Source organism: Saccharomyces cerevisiae, chromosome XV (genome assembly GCF_000146045.2).
Source record: "Saccharomyces cerevisiae S288C chromosome XV, complete sequence".
Classification (NCBI taxonomy): Eukaryota; Fungi; Ascomycota; class Saccharomycetes; order Saccharomycetales; family Saccharomycetaceae; genus Saccharomyces; species Saccharomyces cerevisiae.
Window position 1 is genome coordinate 128528 of NC_001147.6, and position 18820 is coordinate 147347.

The 18820-nt window shown below is 37.0% G+C and overlaps 10 protein-coding genes and 1 non-coding gene across 11 annotated transcripts; 5 read left to right on the forward strand and 6 right to left on the reverse strand.

Moving 5' to 3' along the window:
• Nucleotides 1-709: 709 nt before the first annotated feature.
• On the forward strand, nt 710-3955 carry PKH2 (serine/threonine protein kinase PKH2; the record flags this gene model as incomplete). The annotated part of the gene is made up of 1 exon (NM_001183354.1): nt 710-3955. The coding sequence occupies one exon, from the start codon at nt 710-712 to the stop codon at nt 3953-3955; it is 3246 nt and encodes a 1081-aa protein (NP_014541.1).
• Nucleotides 3956-4197: 242 nt separating this feature from the next.
• Nucleotides 4198-7311, reverse strand: SDD3 (Sdd3p; the record flags this gene model as incomplete). Its single annotated transcript, NM_001183352.1, has 1 exon — nt 4198-7311. The coding sequence occupies one exon, from the start codon at nt 7309-7311 to the stop codon at nt 4198-4200; it is 3114 nt and encodes a 1037-aa protein (NP_014543.1).
• A 249-nt stretch (nt 7312-7560) lies between these two features.
• SNR58 lies at nt 7561-7656 on the reverse strand. The gene has a single exon (NR_132255.1). It is a non-coding gene; the product is annotated as an SNR58 (small nucleolar RNA).
• Nucleotides 7657-7692: 36 nt separating this feature from the next.
• YOL097W-A (uncharacterized protein) lies at nt 7693-7878 on the forward strand (the record flags this gene model as incomplete). The annotated part of the gene is made up of 1 exon (NM_001184665.1): nt 7693-7878. One exon carries the CDS (start codon nt 7693-7695, stop codon nt 7876-7878), a length of 186 nt encoding a protein of 61 aa, NP_878163.1.
• Nucleotides 7879-7999: 121 nt separating this feature from the next.
• Nucleotides 8000-9298, reverse strand: WRS1 (tryptophan--tRNA ligase WRS1; the record flags this gene model as incomplete). Its single annotated transcript, NM_001183351.1, has 1 exon — nt 8000-9298. The coding sequence occupies one exon, from the start codon at nt 9296-9298 to the stop codon at nt 8000-8002; it is 1299 nt and encodes a 432-aa protein (NP_014544.1).
• Nucleotides 9299-9579: 281 nt separating this feature from the next.
• Nucleotides 9580-10518, reverse strand: COQ3 (hexaprenyldihydroxybenzoate methyltransferase; the record flags this gene model as incomplete). Its single annotated transcript, NM_001183350.1, has 1 exon — nt 9580-10518. One exon carries the CDS (start codon nt 10516-10518, stop codon nt 9580-9582), a length of 939 nt encoding a protein of 312 aa, NP_014545.2.
• A 181-nt stretch (nt 10519-10699) lies between these two features.
• HMI1 (ATP-dependent 3'-5' DNA helicase) lies at nt 10700-12820 on the reverse strand (the record flags this gene model as incomplete). Its single annotated transcript, NM_001183349.1, has 1 exon — nt 10700-12820. The coding sequence occupies one exon, from the start codon at nt 12818-12820 to the stop codon at nt 10700-10702; it is 2121 nt and encodes a 706-aa protein (NP_014546.1).
• A 236-nt stretch (nt 12821-13056) lies between these two features.
• On the reverse strand, nt 13057-14028 carry RFC4 (replication factor C subunit 4; the record flags this gene model as incomplete). Its single annotated transcript, NM_001183348.1, has 1 exon — nt 13057-14028. The coding sequence occupies one exon, from the start codon at nt 14026-14028 to the stop codon at nt 13057-13059; it is 972 nt and encodes a 323-aa protein (NP_014547.1).
• A 259-nt stretch (nt 14029-14287) lies between these two features.
• TRM10 (tRNA (guanine(9)-N(1))-methyltransferase) lies at nt 14288-15169 on the forward strand (the record flags this gene model as incomplete). Its single annotated transcript, NM_001183347.1, has 1 exon — nt 14288-15169. One exon carries the CDS (start codon nt 14288-14290, stop codon nt 15167-15169), a length of 882 nt encoding a protein of 293 aa, NP_014548.1.
• Nucleotides 15170-15676: 507 nt separating this feature from the next.
• Nucleotides 15677-16603, forward strand: YPQ1 (cationic amino acid transporter; the record flags this gene model as incomplete). Its single annotated transcript, NM_001183346.1, has 1 exon — nt 15677-16603. One exon carries the CDS (start codon nt 15677-15679, stop codon nt 16601-16603), a length of 927 nt encoding a protein of 308 aa, NP_014549.1.
• A 203-nt stretch (nt 16604-16806) lies between these two features.
• SPO21 (Spo21p) lies at nt 16807-18636 on the forward strand (the record flags this gene model as incomplete). Its single annotated transcript, NM_001183345.1, has 1 exon — nt 16807-18636. One exon carries the CDS (start codon nt 16807-16809, stop codon nt 18634-18636), a length of 1830 nt encoding a protein of 609 aa, NP_014550.1.
• Nucleotides 18637-18820: the final 184 nt, after the last annotated feature.

Below are 18820 nucleotides of genomic sequence, written 5' to 3' on the forward strand. Positions count from 1 at the left end.
CACCTAGAGAAACATACGCTGGAGTTCCCTGTACTATCAAAAGTTGTTTCGGTCCCGCCATTTCCGACTAGCTCTATAGCTAATGGTTGAGACTCAAATAGTTCTGTAGCAATGGAAGCTGATGTACCCCAAATACGAAAAGTCTAAGGCTCAAAAATATATGGTGGGCCCATATATGCCTAGAATAAGGTATGAAACATGACAGATGGTTAACGATCGACTCGACACATTGTTGATGGAATAATTGGTCCCTAGTTAAACAGCGGAGAAATAGCCGCCCAGGATAATCGGAGAAAAGTCACGTGCAAAAAGAAATCATATTCGACGAAATAAACTAGAATAACTTTTGACGTTTAGCAATAATAACCCCAAATGGAAGCGAACATTTCCCGATCCTTTTAGTTTTCTTTAAGGCGCTATTGGCATTCATCTTCAAAGCTTCCGCAACACAGAAATTATATATTCACATTTCTGAGGCAGAGAATAGTTTTGACAACGAAACTGTTAATATTTTTACTCCAGTTACCGCCTTTGAAGTCTGATATTGGTGTACAAAGGTACTTAGGGGTATTTAAGAACAAGAAACTACATAAAATAGTTCGAAAAGGGAAAACAAAAGTAACATCTTGATGAACCGAGAAGCCACTAACTAGTTTTTAAAAAGCAAAAGAAATTAAATCTCTCCTTTTTTTTTTTTCATTTCAACCAAATGTATTTTGATAAGGATAATTCCATGAGCCCTAGGCCGTTATTGCCAAGTGATGAGCAGAAGCTAAACATTAATCTTCTAACGAAAAAGGAGAAATTCTCGCATTTAGACCCCCATTATGACGCAAAAGCCACTCCACAAAGAAGCACTTCGAATAGAAACGTTGGCGATTTACTTTTGGAAAAAAGAACCGCTAAGCCTATGATTCAAAAGGCCTTGACGAATACGGATAATTTCATTGAAATGTACCATAATCAGCAGAGAAAAAATCTTGATGATGACACTATTAAAGAAGTAATGATTAATGATGAAAACGGAAAAACTGTCGCTAGTACCAACGACGGCAGATATGACAACGATTACGATAATAACGATATTAATGACCAAAAAACTTTGGATAATATAGCGGGAAGTCCCCACATGGAAAAAAATCGAAACAAAGTAAAGATTGAACATGACTCTTCATCTCAAAAACCAATAGCTAAAGAGTCATCCAAAGCCCAAAAAAATATAATCAAAAAGGGAATCAAGGACTTTAAATTTGGTAGTGTAATAGGTGATGGCGCGTATTCTACTGTAATGTTAGCGACGTCGATTGATACCAAAAAGAGGTACGCCGCAAAAGTACTAAACAAAGAATATTTAATACGCCAGAAGAAAGTCAAATACGTCAGCATAGAAAAAACCGCCCTTCAAAAGCTCAATAATTCTCCTAGTGTTGTGCGATTATTTTCCACTTTTCAGGATGAATCAAGCCTATACTTTCTCTTAGAGTATGCCCCCAATGGGGACTTTCTTTCTTTAATGAAAAAATACGGTTCATTAGACGAAACCTGCGCACGATATTATGCTGCGCAAATAATAGATGCCATAGACTACTTACATTCCAACGGTATTATTCATAGAGATATAAAACCAGAAAATATTCTTTTAGATGGAGAAATGAAGATCAAACTGACTGATTTTGGTACTGCGAAGTTACTGAATCCTACAAATAATAGCGTTTCGAAACCAGAATACGATTTATCAACAAGGTCGAAATCTTTCGTTGGAACTGCAGAATACGTATCTCCAGAACTTTTAAATGACAGTTTTACAGACTATCGTTGCGATATTTGGGCCTTCGGATGTATACTTTTCCAGATGATTGCCGGAAAACCACCATTCAAAGCTACCAATGAATACTTGACTTTCCAAAAGGTAATGAAAGTTCAGTACGCCTTTACACCAGGTTTCCCACTTATTATCAGAGATTTGGTTAAGAAAATCTTAGTAAAAAACTTAGACCGAAGATTGACGATAAGCCAAATTAAGGAACATCATTTTTTCAAAGATTTGAATTTTAAAGACGGCTCTGTTTGGTCAAAAACGCCTCCAGAGATCAAACCATATAAAATCAACGCCAAATCCATGCAGGCAATGCCAAGCGGAAGCGATAGAAAACTGGTGAAGAAATCAGTCAACACACTTGGCAAATCGCATCTAGTGACTCAAAGGTCAGCTTCAAGTCCCTCTGTTGAGGAAACTACTCATTCAACCCTATACAATAACAATACTCACGCTTCTACTGAAAGTGAAATATCAATAAAGAAGAGACCCACTGATGAAAGAACAGCGCAGATACTTGAAAATGCAAGAAAGGGTATAAACAATAGGAAAAATCAACCAGGCAAGAGAACACCAAGTGGTGCAGCTTCTGCTGCCCTAGCAGCTTCTGCTGCTTTAACCAAGAAAACCATGCAAAGCTATCCAACTTCTAGTTCGAAAAGTAGCAGGTCAAGCTCTCCTGCGACAACATCAAGACCAGGAACTTATAAGCGTACTTCTTCTACAGAAAGTAAACCATTTGCCAAATCTCCACCTTTGTCAGCATCAGTTTTATCGTCAAAAGTCCCAATGCCTCCATACACACCTCCAATGTCGCCCCCTATGACACCATATGATACATATCAAATGACACCTCCCTATACGACAAAACAGCAGGATTATTCTGATACCGCAATTGCCGCACCTAAGCCTTGTATTAGTAAGCAAAATGTTAAAAATAGCACAGATTCTCCCTTGATGAACAAGCAAGATATTCAATGGTCCTTTTACCTGAAAAACATCAACGAACATGTACTAAGGACGGAAAAACTGGATTTTGTTACCACAAATTACGATATCTTAGAGAAGAAAATGCTTAAACTAAATGGTTCATTGTTAGATCCTCAACTGTTTGGTAAGCCTAGACATACTTTTTTATCCCAAGTAGCTAGGAGTGGGGGAGAGGTTACAGGTTTTCGAAATGATCCAACTATGACTGCTTATTCCAAAACAGAAGATACGTACTATTCGAAAAATATTATCGATTTGCAGCTCTTGGAAGATGATTATCGAATTGAAGGAGGTGACTTATCGGAGTTGCTTACTAACAGAAGCGGAGAAGGGTACAAATGCAATCAAAACAGCTCACCAATGAAAGACGATGATAAATCCGAATCTAACAATAAAGGAAGCTCTGTTTTTTCTGGCAAGATTAAAAAATTATTTCACCCTACCTCAGCAGCTGAAACGCTCTCTTCCTCTGATGAAAAAACCAAGTACTATAAACGAACCATTGTAATGACATCATTTGGAAGGTTTCTAGTATTTGCCAAGAGGAGGCAGCCAAATCCAGTTACAAATTTAAAGTATGAACTAGAATATGACATAAATTTGCGTCAACAGGGTACCAAAATAAAAGAACTAATCATTCCCTTGGAAATGGGAACTAATCATATAGTTGTGATTCAGACACCTTACAAGTCATTTCTTTTGAGCACTGATAAAAAAACCACGAGCAAATTGTTTACTGTTCTCAAAAAAATTCTTAATTCGAATACAAATAAAATAGAGAAAGAACTGTTGCAAAGAAACCAAAAGGTAATTGAAAGAAGAACATCATCATCCGGAAGAGCCATACCTAAAGATCTTCCAACTTCCAAGTCTCCTTCGCCAAAACCCAGGACGCATAGCCAATCTCCATCAATTTCAAAGCACAATTCGTTTTCTGAATCGATTAATAGCGCTAAGAGCAACAGATCAAGCAGAATTTTTGAAACCTTTATCAATGCCAAGGAACAAAATTCAAAAAAACACGCTGCTCCAGTACCGTTAACCAGTAAATTAGTTAACGGATTGCCAAAAAGACAAGTTACCGTGGGATTAGGTCTAAACACAGGAACAAATTTCAAAAACTCATCTGCAAAATCGAAGAGGTCGTAATTAGTAATTTTATCTAATGTTTTCATCAAGCTACTTAAATACTCTAAAAATAAATATATGAGGAATTTCAAGTACTCATATAAATATAATAATAATTCTCGATCAATCAAATGAAAGAGCGCCGTAAGGCAGAATCCCAGAATTCGAAAAGAATGAGACAATGCTCCTTTTGCTATTTATTGAATGCAGATAATACGCACTGTTTCTGTGTTGAAAGTGAAGCTGAAATGGAGGTCATGTACTCACGCATTTTCGTCTTCTTCACTATCAATTTCGTCATCGTCATCTTCTAGCTCTTCTATTTCGACAGTGAAACCTTGAGTTTCAAAGAATTCTTGAACTGATTCCAATTTAGCTGGATGACAGCTCACAAAGGCAACGCTTTTATTGGAATCAAACATGTTGACAAAATATTTCTGCATGGCATTTTTCAGATCTGTTTTGGTAACATTCTGCAACCTTTCCAAATACAATTCATTGAAGTTGTTCCCCCTTTGCAAACAGAATTCATCAACATATTTGGACAGGGCTGTTTCAAAGTATCCGCATTCGATAGTAGCCAGCCTGTTAATAATACTACTGATGGCACCTTGGATTAACTGCTCATCAAATTCCAAGGCACCTGATGCATAATCTTGAACAATCTGTTTTCCAACTTCATAACATTTAATAATATCAGCGCCGCGGTAAATATTGAATCCCCAAGAATTTATCTCACATAATTTTAACATGCTGGCACCATAGGCCAATCCGGCACCACGGATTCCCTTCCAAAATGGACCTTCAACACATTCTAGATATTCGGAAGCCAATGAGACAATAGCGTATTCGGGATCATGGTAGTCCAAGTTAAATGGGATAGACGTTATTAGATTCATATAAGCAGATTCTGAGGCGGGAGTAGTTATTATAAAGGCCTTTTCACCAGGTGTTCTGCAAATCGATGAAATGGTATCTAGGGCTCTTGGAACTGGTGGAATTTTTAACTTCTCAACTGGATGTGCAATGTTCAAGCACTTAATTAAGGGATTCCATGGTTCATAAACGTCATCGATCTTTGAGATGTCACCAAGAACCAAAATATGAAACTTGTTGAAATTTGCTCTCAGTTGCTTTCTCATTGTTTCTATTCTTGGCAAAATTTCTTTCTCAAAGTTGCCATTCTCAATTTCTGCAAAAATCTCTTGTAATTTTGCTTCAACAAATAATGGATCGGTGGATTTTTTCAGCGATCTTGCCGAATAGAGATTTCTGTTAGTTAAAGAACTTAACATAACATTACCATTTCTTTTCCATTCTACAATAGAATTCAAATAATTCTCCAGCAGAATACGAACACGATTTTCATCAAAAACCATGTCAAATAGGCAGTGCTTGATCCATTGAACAGAGTTAGAGTAACCCCCAGCTCTACATTGAATTTTAAAATTAATAAGGTCAGGACAAGAACCCTTCAAACCTTGGTTGATCTGTGCGTCAATAGTTTCTGATTTTAACTTGGCGACAACTTCCTCAAACGAGAGCATAGTTTCTACATTACTCTCCTCATCAAGGATTTTCATTGGCATGGAAAATAGCTCGTCAAACATATTAAAATATGGTAAAAGCGAGGTATCCTTAATAGATGCGGAGTTGACCAAAAAATGCAGCTCTATAAATTGAGACGGGAAATGATTTAAGTGAATGAAAAGAGGAAAATTGTCTGGCCTCGTTTCTAAAATTTTTTTGGTCAGCGGATCACTAACATTATTGTATTTATACGAATCGACAGTTGCAATGCTTTTCGTGTTGACAAATTCAACACTCTTTGAAGGATTATCAATCTCAAATTTCTGTAGTAGAGATTTCGGAATTGGCCTATCATTAATATTTTTTGCATTGTTCAATCTTTTCAATAAAACCAGTTTCTTTTCATCATCAAATTCAGCTTCTCTTTGTTTGATCAAATCCGATTTTTCTTTCTCTAGTTGTTCATACATCAAAGCGCTTGGTTTAGCGGTAACTATGATAGGTTTGTTGTCTACGAATATTCTGTTCAGCAAAGATTGCCAGTCCTTTTGGGACCATTGTAATAAAGCATCAAAATCACTTAAATCCTTGAGAGAAGACACTAATGAAGAACCATCTTCATTACCATAAATATAGTCGGTAATCACAGCACTAGAAAAACGACTCTCGCCATTTTTTTCATAGTTCAGCAAATATTCCCATTTAGTATTTTCAACTACCTGTCTAACTCTTGATAAATCAATGGTATGGGTTTTCAAAATCTCCAGTACCTTGGTCTTTGTTGCTGCTATTTTTTCTGTTGGGACACCTTGGATACGAAGATCAATTATGGTTCTCATGAAATAATCAGTGCAACAATCAGTGGAATTTGCCATGGGATCGTCAATTTCAACCAGTTCTCTTGTAAACACTGCCAATGCAGAGTCAGTAAAGTAATCTAATAGCACATCAACCGCTAGGTCATTACGAAAATCTGAGTAGGGAACACCAATCCAAGAAAAGAGTAATTCACCCTGACTTTCATCAAGTTCAGGAAATTCTACAGTAGATTCCGTAACTTTATCTCTAGATTGCGGTATGTGCGAAAGCTTGTTGTCCAAAAATGGTCTTTTCTTTGGTATATTCGATGGAATCTCCGGCAATTTGTTATCCCATTCTTCCATGACGGTTAACAGTTCATCTGTTGGTACGTTACCACAAACAATGACACAAAGATTATCAGAAGAATACAGAGATTTGTGAAATTGTCTGATTTCGTCGTTGGTTAAGGTTCTTAAATTTTTCGTTAGCCCACCAGTTTCTGACCGATAGCCACTTCCTTCAGGAAACATTAATCGCTGCTTTTCTAACCCTGAAATGTACCAGCCCTGAGTTTCAATGGCTTCCATTTCACTAAATACCACACCTTTATCACCCAAATTTTCCGGGTCGATGTGATAAACCTCAGTTAAACAAGCCTCGTCTGTTAAAGTTGGATGTAGGATGTGATCTAGATAAGCAGGTAGCAACTTTGAGAATCCCTTCCAGCCAGCACTGCTTAATGTATAAACAGTTTGGTCGGTATCAGTCCAAGCATTGGTGTTAGACAAAGACAGATTACCAGCTGTGTCTAATAAACCTTTGTATGGGTAAGATTTAGAACCCATGAAGATCAAATGCTCCAAGGTATGCGGAGCACCTGAATCATTAAGACATTCTGTAGGAACAGCAAAGTAACCGTGAACCAATGGGGAGGTTTTGTGGTTTATATGTACCAGTTGCAGTTTAGTTCGTTCCGAGATATATTTAGTTATATGGTATTGTGGGACATAATCCGGTTGGAATGATACGAGCTTCTTGAACCCCATTGTGAAGATTCGACGAACTGTGTTGAAAGTGCGTATAATTGGTCTTCGTGCCGTTTTTTGGGTCACTTTCAACTTTTCAGCGAGTAGTTTCTCTCACTATATCTTACGCTCTGTTAAAATCTTTTGCCACTACTTCAAAATTACGATCTATGGGATGAAAAATTTACATGAATTTACCAATACTCGGAAAAATGCAGGACAAGAAATAAGAACATTTGTATAATACAAGAGACGCATATACACATACCTACTCAGATAAGTTTAACGAGTTTCTCTTCCATAGGAGGGTCTAATCTCCTTCAGAAGTCTAACGTCTAAAAGTTCGTAAAGAATATCATCATAAAGTATGGTATACAAAATTTACTGTGCAACAACAGCACAATGCAGTCCATGATCTGCTCATCTGAGCACGAAAACCTAACCTGCAAGTACTGGCCTGTTAGCTTCCTCGCTTCTTGGTGTGAGAATGGGTCTGGCACACTGATGCAGAAAGATGGTAGTCTTTTATATGCCGTGAAAAATTTTTCCCATATATTTGAAAAAAAAATTTTTCATACCAATCTATAGAAATAGTGAGGTCAGGAGACATCGCAACACTATTGTTCTATTGCATTATTTTTTTAGTGTTAAACTACAATTTCGGATTCTATATCATTGTATATAATAGCGTCAGAATAAGCGTGACTACTTACTTCTTTTCTTGCTTAGTTTTTGGCTTAGGTGCGACAAGTCTTTCCTTTTCGCCCCAAACCAACTTATGTGGGACCATGAATTTGTCCAAGGTCTCTTCGTCCACCTGAGCTCTGCGTTCCTGGAACGCCTTAACGAATTCTTGCAGAGTCTCGATACACAGTTTCTTCATTTCACCTGATAGTAATTCACCGGACTTATATTTGTCATAGCATTCCTTCAAGAAAACATCGTCATCCTTGAAAAATGACAAGTATTGGTATGCAACATCGACATCGGGATTACCACCTAATTCTCTATGTAGGTCGGCGGACACTTGACCACCGCTGAATGCGTACTTGTTAATTTTCTTTTGAATTTGCTTTGGTGTATCGGTCATGAAAATGGCAGTGGTATCATCAGAGGCTGACATTTTGGTCGTGGAACCTTGCAAAGCTGGAAAGAATCTGGAATGAAGCAAAGCAGGTTTGGAGTACTTCAATTTATCCGCGACATCCCTACAAACTCTGAAATATGGATCTTGGTCAATTGCACATGGAATCAAACATGGTGTCTTATCAGGCAAGCCTAACACATTAGGAAATGAGCTTGGGAATGCGGTAGCAATTTGAATGGAGGCAAAATGGAACTTACCAATACAGTCGGAGTCATTAAACCCGAAAACAGCCTTTGCAGTGGATCCTGTAATTTGTCTGGAAACTCTTACTACAGTTTCGTAAAATGCACCACCCATGTATTGCAAATCAGAAAAGATAAAGGTGTTCTTTGGATCAAAGCCAACAGCAATGATATCCTTGGCATTTTCACGGGCAAAATTCTTAACGTCATTGATGGTCAACTTGTGTTTGAATAAAAATTTTTCGTCATCTGTCAACTCTATGACTAATGGTACGTCAAACACTTCCTGTAACCATTTGGTGAAGACAAAAGGGATCATATGACCCAAGTGCATAGAATCGCTCGAAGGACCTCTACCAGTGTATAGGAAAAATGGTTTGCCTTGTTCGTAAAGGTCTAATATTTTAGTGAAGTCACGCTCACTGAAAAACAATCCCTTACGCAAAAAATGATGTGGTTCACGACCCGTCACTTGCTTGAATCTCTTCAGGGTTTCTTCGTTGACCGGCTTAGTACCGAATTGTTTGATCAATTTGTCGTAATCAATATTTTGGGCTCTACCTTGTTCATCAACCCCACCTTCCACATCCCAAGGTGTAACTACTTGCTCTTTAACATCTGTGCTTTTTAGTTCCGACACTTGTTGGGTGACTTTCTCTACAGTTTCGTCGTTGCTCATCGTTGTTCTACGACTATTTTTTGTTATTGAGTTTTATTTCTGATACCTCAATGACTAAAAAAAATTTTTCAACGTTTTGATCTTTTTTCTCTCTTTTCCATTATAAGCGGAAAAGAGATACTGTATTGAATAAATTACTGGCGTCTTGAAAAGGATACATCATTTAATAAACGCAGGACCATGCCATTGCTTTTTGAACTCATGCTGTACGTGAAAAAGTGTATATATATATATTTATATAAGAAGATATTTACAGTCAGATACCTACTTTTCGTTTGATTTCAATTCAGTCTCTGAATAGCCATAAAATAATTACCGACATCGGAACAATCGTGCTCAACCCACCCTTGATATGGGAGGTACATGGTCCCCTTGAGATCCAACAAGCGAAATTGGCCACTGTAGTTGTCATTGAACCAGGCAAGGATTTCCTTTGAGTTTATGTATTTGCTCAAATGATGAGTACCCTTTGGGACGATCTTCAAGACGTTTTCACCCATAAAAATTGTAGTAAACCATGAGATGAGATCTCTGTTTATAGTACTTAAAAAGAGTATACCTTTTTCGGGATTTAACCTCGACCAACAATGCCTTAAAATTTCACTAGGCATATCCACGTGCTCTAGCATTTCCATACAGGTGATAATATCAAATTGTCCAGTAACATCCTCCAGAGCCTTGCACTCATAATTTATCTTTCCCTCCAGCATGGGGTCTTTCTTGGCATGCTCTTTTGCTACCATGATACAATCGCGAGTCAGATCGATCCCTTGAACATTCTTCACCCATTTTAGTCTCGCGAGCGATTCACTCAAAATGCCACCACCGCATCCAACATCCAAGACGCTCACTTCTGGCCTCTTATCTAGATTAGTCTCTATGCTTTCCTGCATTTCCCGCTGAATATTGTCGCAGACGTATTCTGGTAGAAACTCCTTGTAATTAAATCCAGGGACAAATATTTCAGGATTCTGAATTTTAACCTGGTTCCTCACAGTCCTCTGCACAAAATCTAACCTAGTTAGATTCATTTTGTGTAGAATTCTTTGTGATCCGTCTGTATCCCACCAAGTAGGGGCTAGCTCCTGGAAATGCTTCACTTCATCTTCAGAAGCATCTGTGCTCTTACATCTCGTTTGTGTTTGAATTGCAAATCTTGAACAGGCGCTCAATTGTTTCCTCACATGAATAACCTTCAAAAATCTAGATCTTAACAACATTATGAATCCCATAAGACTTCGCTGTACCTGTTTCCCTTTAATTGTTTTGTATGCCTTTTAGCATACTTTACCATCCCTCTTTTTGAACAATGGAAATGAAAAAAATAAAAATATCTGCTTCTAAAACTTGTATTATGTAAAAGGGTGATAATACATTATGAAAGGTAAGTAAAAAACTATTCTATATACGTCTGAAAACGCTCTTACAACCTCTTAGTGAAGAATATGCTCTATAAAATCCAAAATTTTTACGTAACTGATTGTATCGCTGCACATTATAACCATGTGTCACCTTAACGTCACATACAGATCGTTTCAAATCCTTATTGTAGTAAGTCCAGAATAAATTATTAGACATTATGTTTCTTGAGTATGGTGATGATTTACTGACCAGTCTCTCGTGCTTCATGTTGCACATGTACAACAAGTTTCTTGCCCTAGTTATCCCCACATAAAGGGCGTTTGTATCCATTGGGAAATTGGACATGCTCCCGTTTGTTAGAAATACTATGGGAAATTCTAAACCCTTTGCAGAATGGATGGTAGATAGTTTTACTGTCCCCGGACCGGTAGTTTGTAATGCCTGCTGAGACTGGTGAAAGACCATCGTTTGATCAAAATATGTCTCTAGAAACCATTTAACAAATGAAATACCCGGGGGCTTATTAGATTTTGAGACCTTCATTACTTGTGCCATCTCTTGTAGATGTGTTTTAAACTCTAAAGATGATTGAGCATCACTTAAGGATTGGAAGTAGGTAGGATTTAGGTTTAAGTTATTTGTGATGCTAGCAACTTTTTCTAAAAGTTCCATCGGATCATCTAATTGATGAACTTGATCATTTTCGATCATTTCATATAAATTTGAAGTGTAATTTTCCATTTTTTTCTTTATGGAGAGGCCCAATGGCCATTCAAAATTGGGAACCATAGTTAGGTATTTCCAAATTGACAGATTTTTCAGGCTGCATGCTTTATACAAGGCTTGTATTGAAGCATCGCCAATCCCTTTGAGAGCGCTCATTGTGACCAAAATGCTGAAGTTACTTTGCCATTTATCACCCGTATTGAACTCACGATTATGCTTTTCGTCGGAGGCTAAAGAACACACTTTTAGAATATCTAAAAGGAATTGAATTCGTAAATCGTCCATCCAATCAGGTTGACTCTTTAGTTTTTGATAAGGAATACCATATTTCTTCAAAATACTGGCTATAGCCGTTAGATGTGAATTTGTTCTTGATAGAATTGCTATATCGGAAAACTTTGCAGAAGAACAAATCAATTGGGTAATTTTATCAATAATAAATTCAGATTCTGCGGCTAGATCATCAAATGTCATTATTTGAGGTGAAACACCACTCGGTAGCTTGCGAACTAGCTCTGATGGTGTTTCATCAGTATCATCGATAATCTGTTTCTCTGCTAGTGGACGATTGATAATTTTTGATGCTAGAGAGATTATTTCGGGGGTAGACCTAAAATTATCAAATAATTTCAGGACAGTCGTGGAATTTTTTGGGTGAAGATTGTCTAATTGTGACATAATCTCGTTGTTACTCCCCAAAAATCCGTATATGCTTTGATTTGTATCACCAAACATAATGAGCTGCTTGCCTTTGCAAATCATGGTAATTAAGGGTGCTAAACTTGGATAGAGGTCCTGAAATTCATCGATAAGAACAACCTTGTATTTATTGCGGAGATCTTGAGTAAAAGACGATGCATCTGAATCAGAAGAATCAAGCTCTAAGTATTTTTTTGCGCGAATGATCAAATCATCATTGGTCATCACTTTACAGTTATCCATCAGTTCAACTAGTTTCTCAATGACGGGGTTATTATTTTTTGCGTTGTTTAGCTTGTAATCCTTAACAACTTTCTCGAGTTCCTTATATGATCTGAAATGATGGGGGGTTCTCTTTGACGGCGGTAACAACTTCATTAATCCTCTCCATCCAATCTCTTCTATAATGTTTATCATCCCCTCATTCTCTACAACGATTCTATTAGCCAACCCATGAACTGTGTAACACCCAATCTGATGGACAATTTCCTTATTTGTATGCGAGTTTTCGAAAATGGACAGTAAATTTTCTATTATACTATCAACTGCTTTGTTTGTTAACGAAAATATAAGTATTTCTTCAGGCTTAATATTCTCCACAGTAATTAAATGTAGTACTTTATATAGTAGCGTTAGCGTTTTTCCTGAGCCTGGGCCCGCAATGACTTTTATCGTAGACGCTGGTTCATATGACTTATTTATTACCTTCCATTGAGATGGAGTTAGCTTGTCCATCTGTCTTCAACGAACGACGTATACCTTCTCTATATTTTTTCTACATATTATGACTATGTAACTGCACTGCGAGTTGTAAGTTTTGATCAACAAACAACTTTAAAGCTTAAATTGTGCAAAAATGAAAAAAAAAAAAAAATTCTGACACATCACAAGGGAAGAGACAAGACAAAGAAGTAGAATTTAAAGTAATGCACTAATATGGGAGTTTTTTTTATAGTTTTCGGATATTTAAATCAGGCTTTATTATTTAGTTTATGAATTTTCGCTAACATACTAGCCAGTTGCAAGTACGTTCCAACACCCTCCAGAATTCTCATATGGGTCAAACCGATTTCTTTTATCATTTCCAATCTTACTGATTCTTTCACTTGTGCTAAGTTTTTGGTAACGCGGAAAGATGTTGTGACGATATCAATCGAGGAATAACCCTTTTTCCAAAGATCTGTTCTTAAGATTTGAATTGAATCTTCTAGGTTGGAGGCTAGTAACATTTTCTTCACTATTAGAGGGTGAGGAGAATCAACAATTTTGAAGACATTGTCTGCGTTCACTAAACCGTGTCCTGCTACTGTACTTTGTAGATTGTTTATGGCCTGTCTCATGTCACCCTCCGCTGTAAAAATGATTGCTTCTAACCCATCATTTGTATACTTAACATCCTCTAGCTTTATGATTTGTAAAAGACGTTTTAGAACGTCTTCATCGGATAGTTTAGAATACCTCAAAATCGCACATCTACTTTGCAGCGGCTCAATGATCTTGTTTGATTGATTACAAGCAAATGCAAACCTTGTAGAGTTCGAATATAGCTCCATGGTCCTTCTCAACGCTTGCTGAGCACCAGCAGTCATGGAATCCGCCTCATCAAGAATAACGATTTTATGTTTCCCTGGAGGCAAATGTAGTTTCTTCTGGGCAAAATGTTTTATTTGGTTTCTGACGACATCAATACCTCTGTCATCTGAAGCGTTCAACTCTAAAACACCGTCAGCATAAGAGCGGCCAAGGAGCTCGTGAGCAAGGCAATGTACCGAAGTGGTCTTACCTATACCTGGCATACCTGATATGATCATATGGGGCATGTTACCATCTTTAGCGATTTGCTGAAGTCTATCAATGGTCTCTTTATTACCGACTATATCAGATAAAACTTGGGGACGGTATTTCTCAACCCATGGAAGTTGCAAAGATAAAGTTTTGGACATTATAAGGGACTTTTTATATCTTCTGGGAAGCTCTGCAATGTTATAATAGATCCAATCAGATTTATAAATGCTACTATTTTACAGTATTTAAAATATGTGGTTGGTTTTCCCACCTTTTTGTCAAGAAAAAACGCGTTTAATCTAACAGTGTGATGTGGTAATGAAAAATTTTCATTGTCTTTAAGAGAGATGGTGATGTTTAATATAGCGTAAAGCTTTCAAGGTAAATAATTAAGTGTCAATCTGCAGGCAAAACAACATGTCCAATGATGAGATAAACCAGAACGAGGAAAAGGTGAAAAGAACACCACCTTTACCGCCTGTGCCAGAAGGCATGTCTAAAAAGCAATGGAAAAAAATGTGTAAAAGACAGAGATGGGAGGAGAATAAAGCCAAATACAATGCGGAACGCCGTGTAAAGAAGAAGAGACTTCGCCATGAAAGAAGTGCGAAGATTCAAGAATACATTGACAGGGGAGAAGAGGTCCCGCAGGAATTGATTAGAGAGCCTCGTATCAATGTGAATCAGACTGATTCTGGGATAGAGATCATACTTGACTGTTCTTTTGATGAGTTAATGAACGACAAGGAAATAGTAAGCTTGTCTAACCAGGTCACCAGGGCATACTCCGCGAATAGAAGGGCGAACCATTTTGCAGAAATAAAGGTGGCCCCATTCGACAAAAGACTAAAGCAAAGGTTTGAAACTACTCTGAAAAATACCAATTATGAAAACTGGAACCATTTTAAATTCCTACCAGACGACAAAATCATGTTTGGAGATGAGCATATAAGTAAGGACAAAATAGTGTATTTAACGGCCGATACAGAGGAAAAGCTGGAGAAGCTGGAACCCGGGATGCGATACATTGTTGGCGGCATTGTAGACAAGAATCGTTATAAAGAATTGTGTCTGAAGAAGGCCCAAAAGATGGGCATTCCTACGCGAAGATTGCCCATTGACGAGTACATCAATCTCGAAGGCAGAAGAGTGTTGACGACAACGCACGTCGTGCAACTCATGCTGAAATACTTTGATGACCATAACTGGAAAAATGCCTTTGAAAGCGTTTTACCACCCAGAAAGCTGGATGCGGAAGCAAAATCCGCAAGCTCTTCGCCAGCTCCAAAGGACACATAGGCAGCCATCACTGTAGTATTATTAGTAACTGAATAGCAAAATAGTAATAGTCTCCGTAGCTACAATAGGTGTATATTGATGTCAGAGATACGGGTTAAACATGCGCAACTGGTAGTAGTTCTTCAAAGGGTGTTTATGCTTATCATAGTACTTGGACATTAGCCGCCGAAACTGGCTCCACTCGAAATCTAAATGGCATTCCCTTTTTAATATTAACAACACCAATCTTAGTGTCCGAGAGGTCCAAATCTAATGTAGGGCCGTGGGAGGATACTTCTTATTTCTCTTTGCTTATTTTGCTTTGATGTTGTATGTGTTTTACCTGTAAATTCTCTAATATGGTCATTTTTGCTCTTAATGACTCTTTTATTTTTACCCGGATTGCAATTTTTCACATATCGTCTTTTTATTCACTACGTACTTTAATCGTCTTCGCGATGATATGTACTGCTAACGAAAGAATGCCATACAAAAAAAAAGCTACCACATCGCTCGACGACCTCAATTATGCAACTTGTGCCGCTAGAATTGAATAGATCCACTCTAAGTGGGATATCTGGGTCCATCTCCATCTCCTGCTGGATCATTGTGTTTGTCCCTCAAATTTACGAGAACTTTTACCGGAAGTCGTCTGATGGGCTGTCTTTATTGTTCGTGGTACTTTGGTTGGCCGGCGATGTCTTTAACCTTATGGGTGCCGTTATGCAACATCTTTTGTCTACCATGATCATTCTTGCTGCTTACTATACGGTGGCAGATATCATTTTACTAGGTCAATGTCTATGGTACGATAATGAGGAAAAACCAGCAGTAGACCCTATTCATCTCTCCCCTGCCAATCCAATAAACGAAAACGTTCTGCACGATGTGTTCAATGAACAACAACCGCTTTTGAATTCCCAAGGTCAGCCAAATCGTATTGATGAAGAAATGGCTGCTCCTTCATCCGACGGAAACGCTGGTGATGATAATCTCCGTGAAGTCAATTCAAGAAATTTGATAAAAGACATATTTATTGTTAGTGGTGTAGTTTTTGTAGGTTTCATCTCGTGGTATGTAACCTACTGCGTAAACTACACGCAACCTCCTCCCGTGGAGGATCCATCACTGCCTGTTCCCGAACTGCAGATCAATTGGATGGCTCAGATATTCGGTTACTTAAGTGCCCTTTTGTATCTGGGTTCAAGAATTCCTCAGATATTACTGAATTTTAAGAGAAAGTCTTGTGAAGGTATCAGTTTCCTATTCTTTTTGTTCGCCTGTTTGGGTAATACCACATTTATTTTCTCTGTGATTGTCATTTCTTTAGACTGGAAGTATCTAATTATGAATGCTTCCTGGTTGGTTGGAAGCATAGGTACTTTATTCATGGATTTCGTCATATTTTCCCAGTTTTTCATTTACAAAAGAAATAAAAAATTTATACTGAATTAACATGTTCTATCTAATATTTATTTAACATATTTTTGACCTCACAAACTTTTTTTTTTTTTCTCTCTGTCATTGACATTTTTTTAATGTCACAAAAAGAAAAATTAAATGTATTATAAAATTTCATTTAAATAGGAAAAAACCCGTGATTACTAAAGGCATATTAAAGATCTATTAAAGATCTATTAAAGCTTTCTGCTACCAGTATGGATAATATTTTAAAGGCATCAAATATGGAAGGGACTTCAACAATGACAGTTACCTCGCGTAGTTCTGAAGACTCTAGTTGTATCTCAAATCATGAACAAGATACCGATACACATAAGGACGGCGACACAAGTGGTCTGGAAAACAGTAAAATTTCGAAGAGAAAGTGGATGAAAGAGTTTTTTAAACTTTCCAAATCTCCAGCTTCCAAAAGCAGCCGGAGTATAGGTTCCATGAAAAGTAACCAGAGCCTCGTTTCAATGAAAAGTAGTGACGATGGCAACAGTTATAAAAATGATTACTCTTCTATCTGTGGTAACAGCCTTCCATCTGCAGGCTTGAGTCGTTCGAATAGTGTGAAAGAATTAAAATTAGATTCAACTGGAAGTCAGAGATCAAAAAATAATGTTGCCATGTTAGCACGTTCTTCTACAACATCTCAGACAACGTGCTCTTCTTCTTCATCATCATCTTCTTATAACTCTATAAAAGGAAATGAAAATGATATTTTATTGCAGAATAACAATCACTTTAGGCATAACAAAGAAATTCCTCAAAGTAAAGGGAGCTCCAACATTAACACCGCATCGATTATGAGCCAATACAATGTCGATACGCAAGCAACCGCTATAATGAGCGATATGCAAAAGCAATACGACTCGCAACAGATGACATCACCATTTGTAAACGAAGACTTGCATTTCGATCCAAATGGTGAAGTTTCACACGTAATAAAAGCAATTTTTAAAGAAATTGGTTATAAATACGATGATTTCAGTGATATTCCTGTTTTTCAATTAATGCAAGAAATGTATCAACTAGTGAAGAAGAATTCCAGCGCTAGAAGAACAAAGATAACAGACTATGCCTCTAAACTTAAAGAAAAAGAAGCGCAATTAAAAAGTCAAAATGACAAAATTTTGAAGTTAGAAACAACAAACAAGGCCTACAAAACTAAATACAAGGAGGTCTCTCTGGAAAATAAGAAAATAAAAGAGGCTTTCAAAGAACTAGACAATGAGTCATACAATCACGATGAGGAATTACTAAAAAAATACAAATATACTAGGGAAACCTTAGATAGGGTCAATAGAGAACAGCAATTAATCATTGATCAAAACGAGTTTTTGAAGAAAAGTGTCAATGAACTACAAAATGAGGTTAATGCTACCAACTTCAAGTTCTCTTTATTTAAAGAAAAATATGCAAAATTAGCTGATAGCATCACTGAATTGAATACCTCTACGAAAAAAAGAGAGGCCCTGGGAGAAAACTTAACTTTTGAATGCAATGAATTAAAAGAAATATGTTTGAAATACAAAAAAAACATCGAAAATATATCAAATACCAATAAGAATTTACAAAATTCGTTCAAAAATGAAAGGAAAAAAGTTTTAGATTTGAGAAATGAGAGAAATTTGTTGAAAAAGGAAATACTGTTGATTGAATGTCATGGTTCATATTCTCTACTCCTTGTATCTAATATTCTGACATGTTATCGGTTCTTACTGCCAAGTGATACTATTATTGAAACTGAAAGCTTAATTAAGGAGCTACTCAACATGAATAATTCACTTTCGAACCATGTGTCTTCTTCTGACGAGCCTCCAGCGGAGTACTCGAAAAGATTAGAATTAAAATGTGTAGAGTTTGAGGAAAAGTTACTTTATTTCTATCAAGAACTTGTGACGAAGAAAATTATAGACGTCATTTACAAGTGCTTTATTAATTATTACAAGAAAAGTAGGCAAACTGACCAAAAATCCAATCAGAACTCCAGCACTCCGTATAAACAAAGCCAAAGACAAGTTCCGCACTCCATCAAGTGAACCTCAACAGCTACACATTCTTTTATAATCCTTAATATTCTATATATACATATATGAAAAAATAGAAAACGCGAAAACTTGTCATTTTTTTTTTAGGCGTTTTTATAATATACTGAAAATAAAAAGAGGCTCTTTAAATGTTGACACTCTACTCCAATATCAACTGTAAAAAATCTCTTTATCT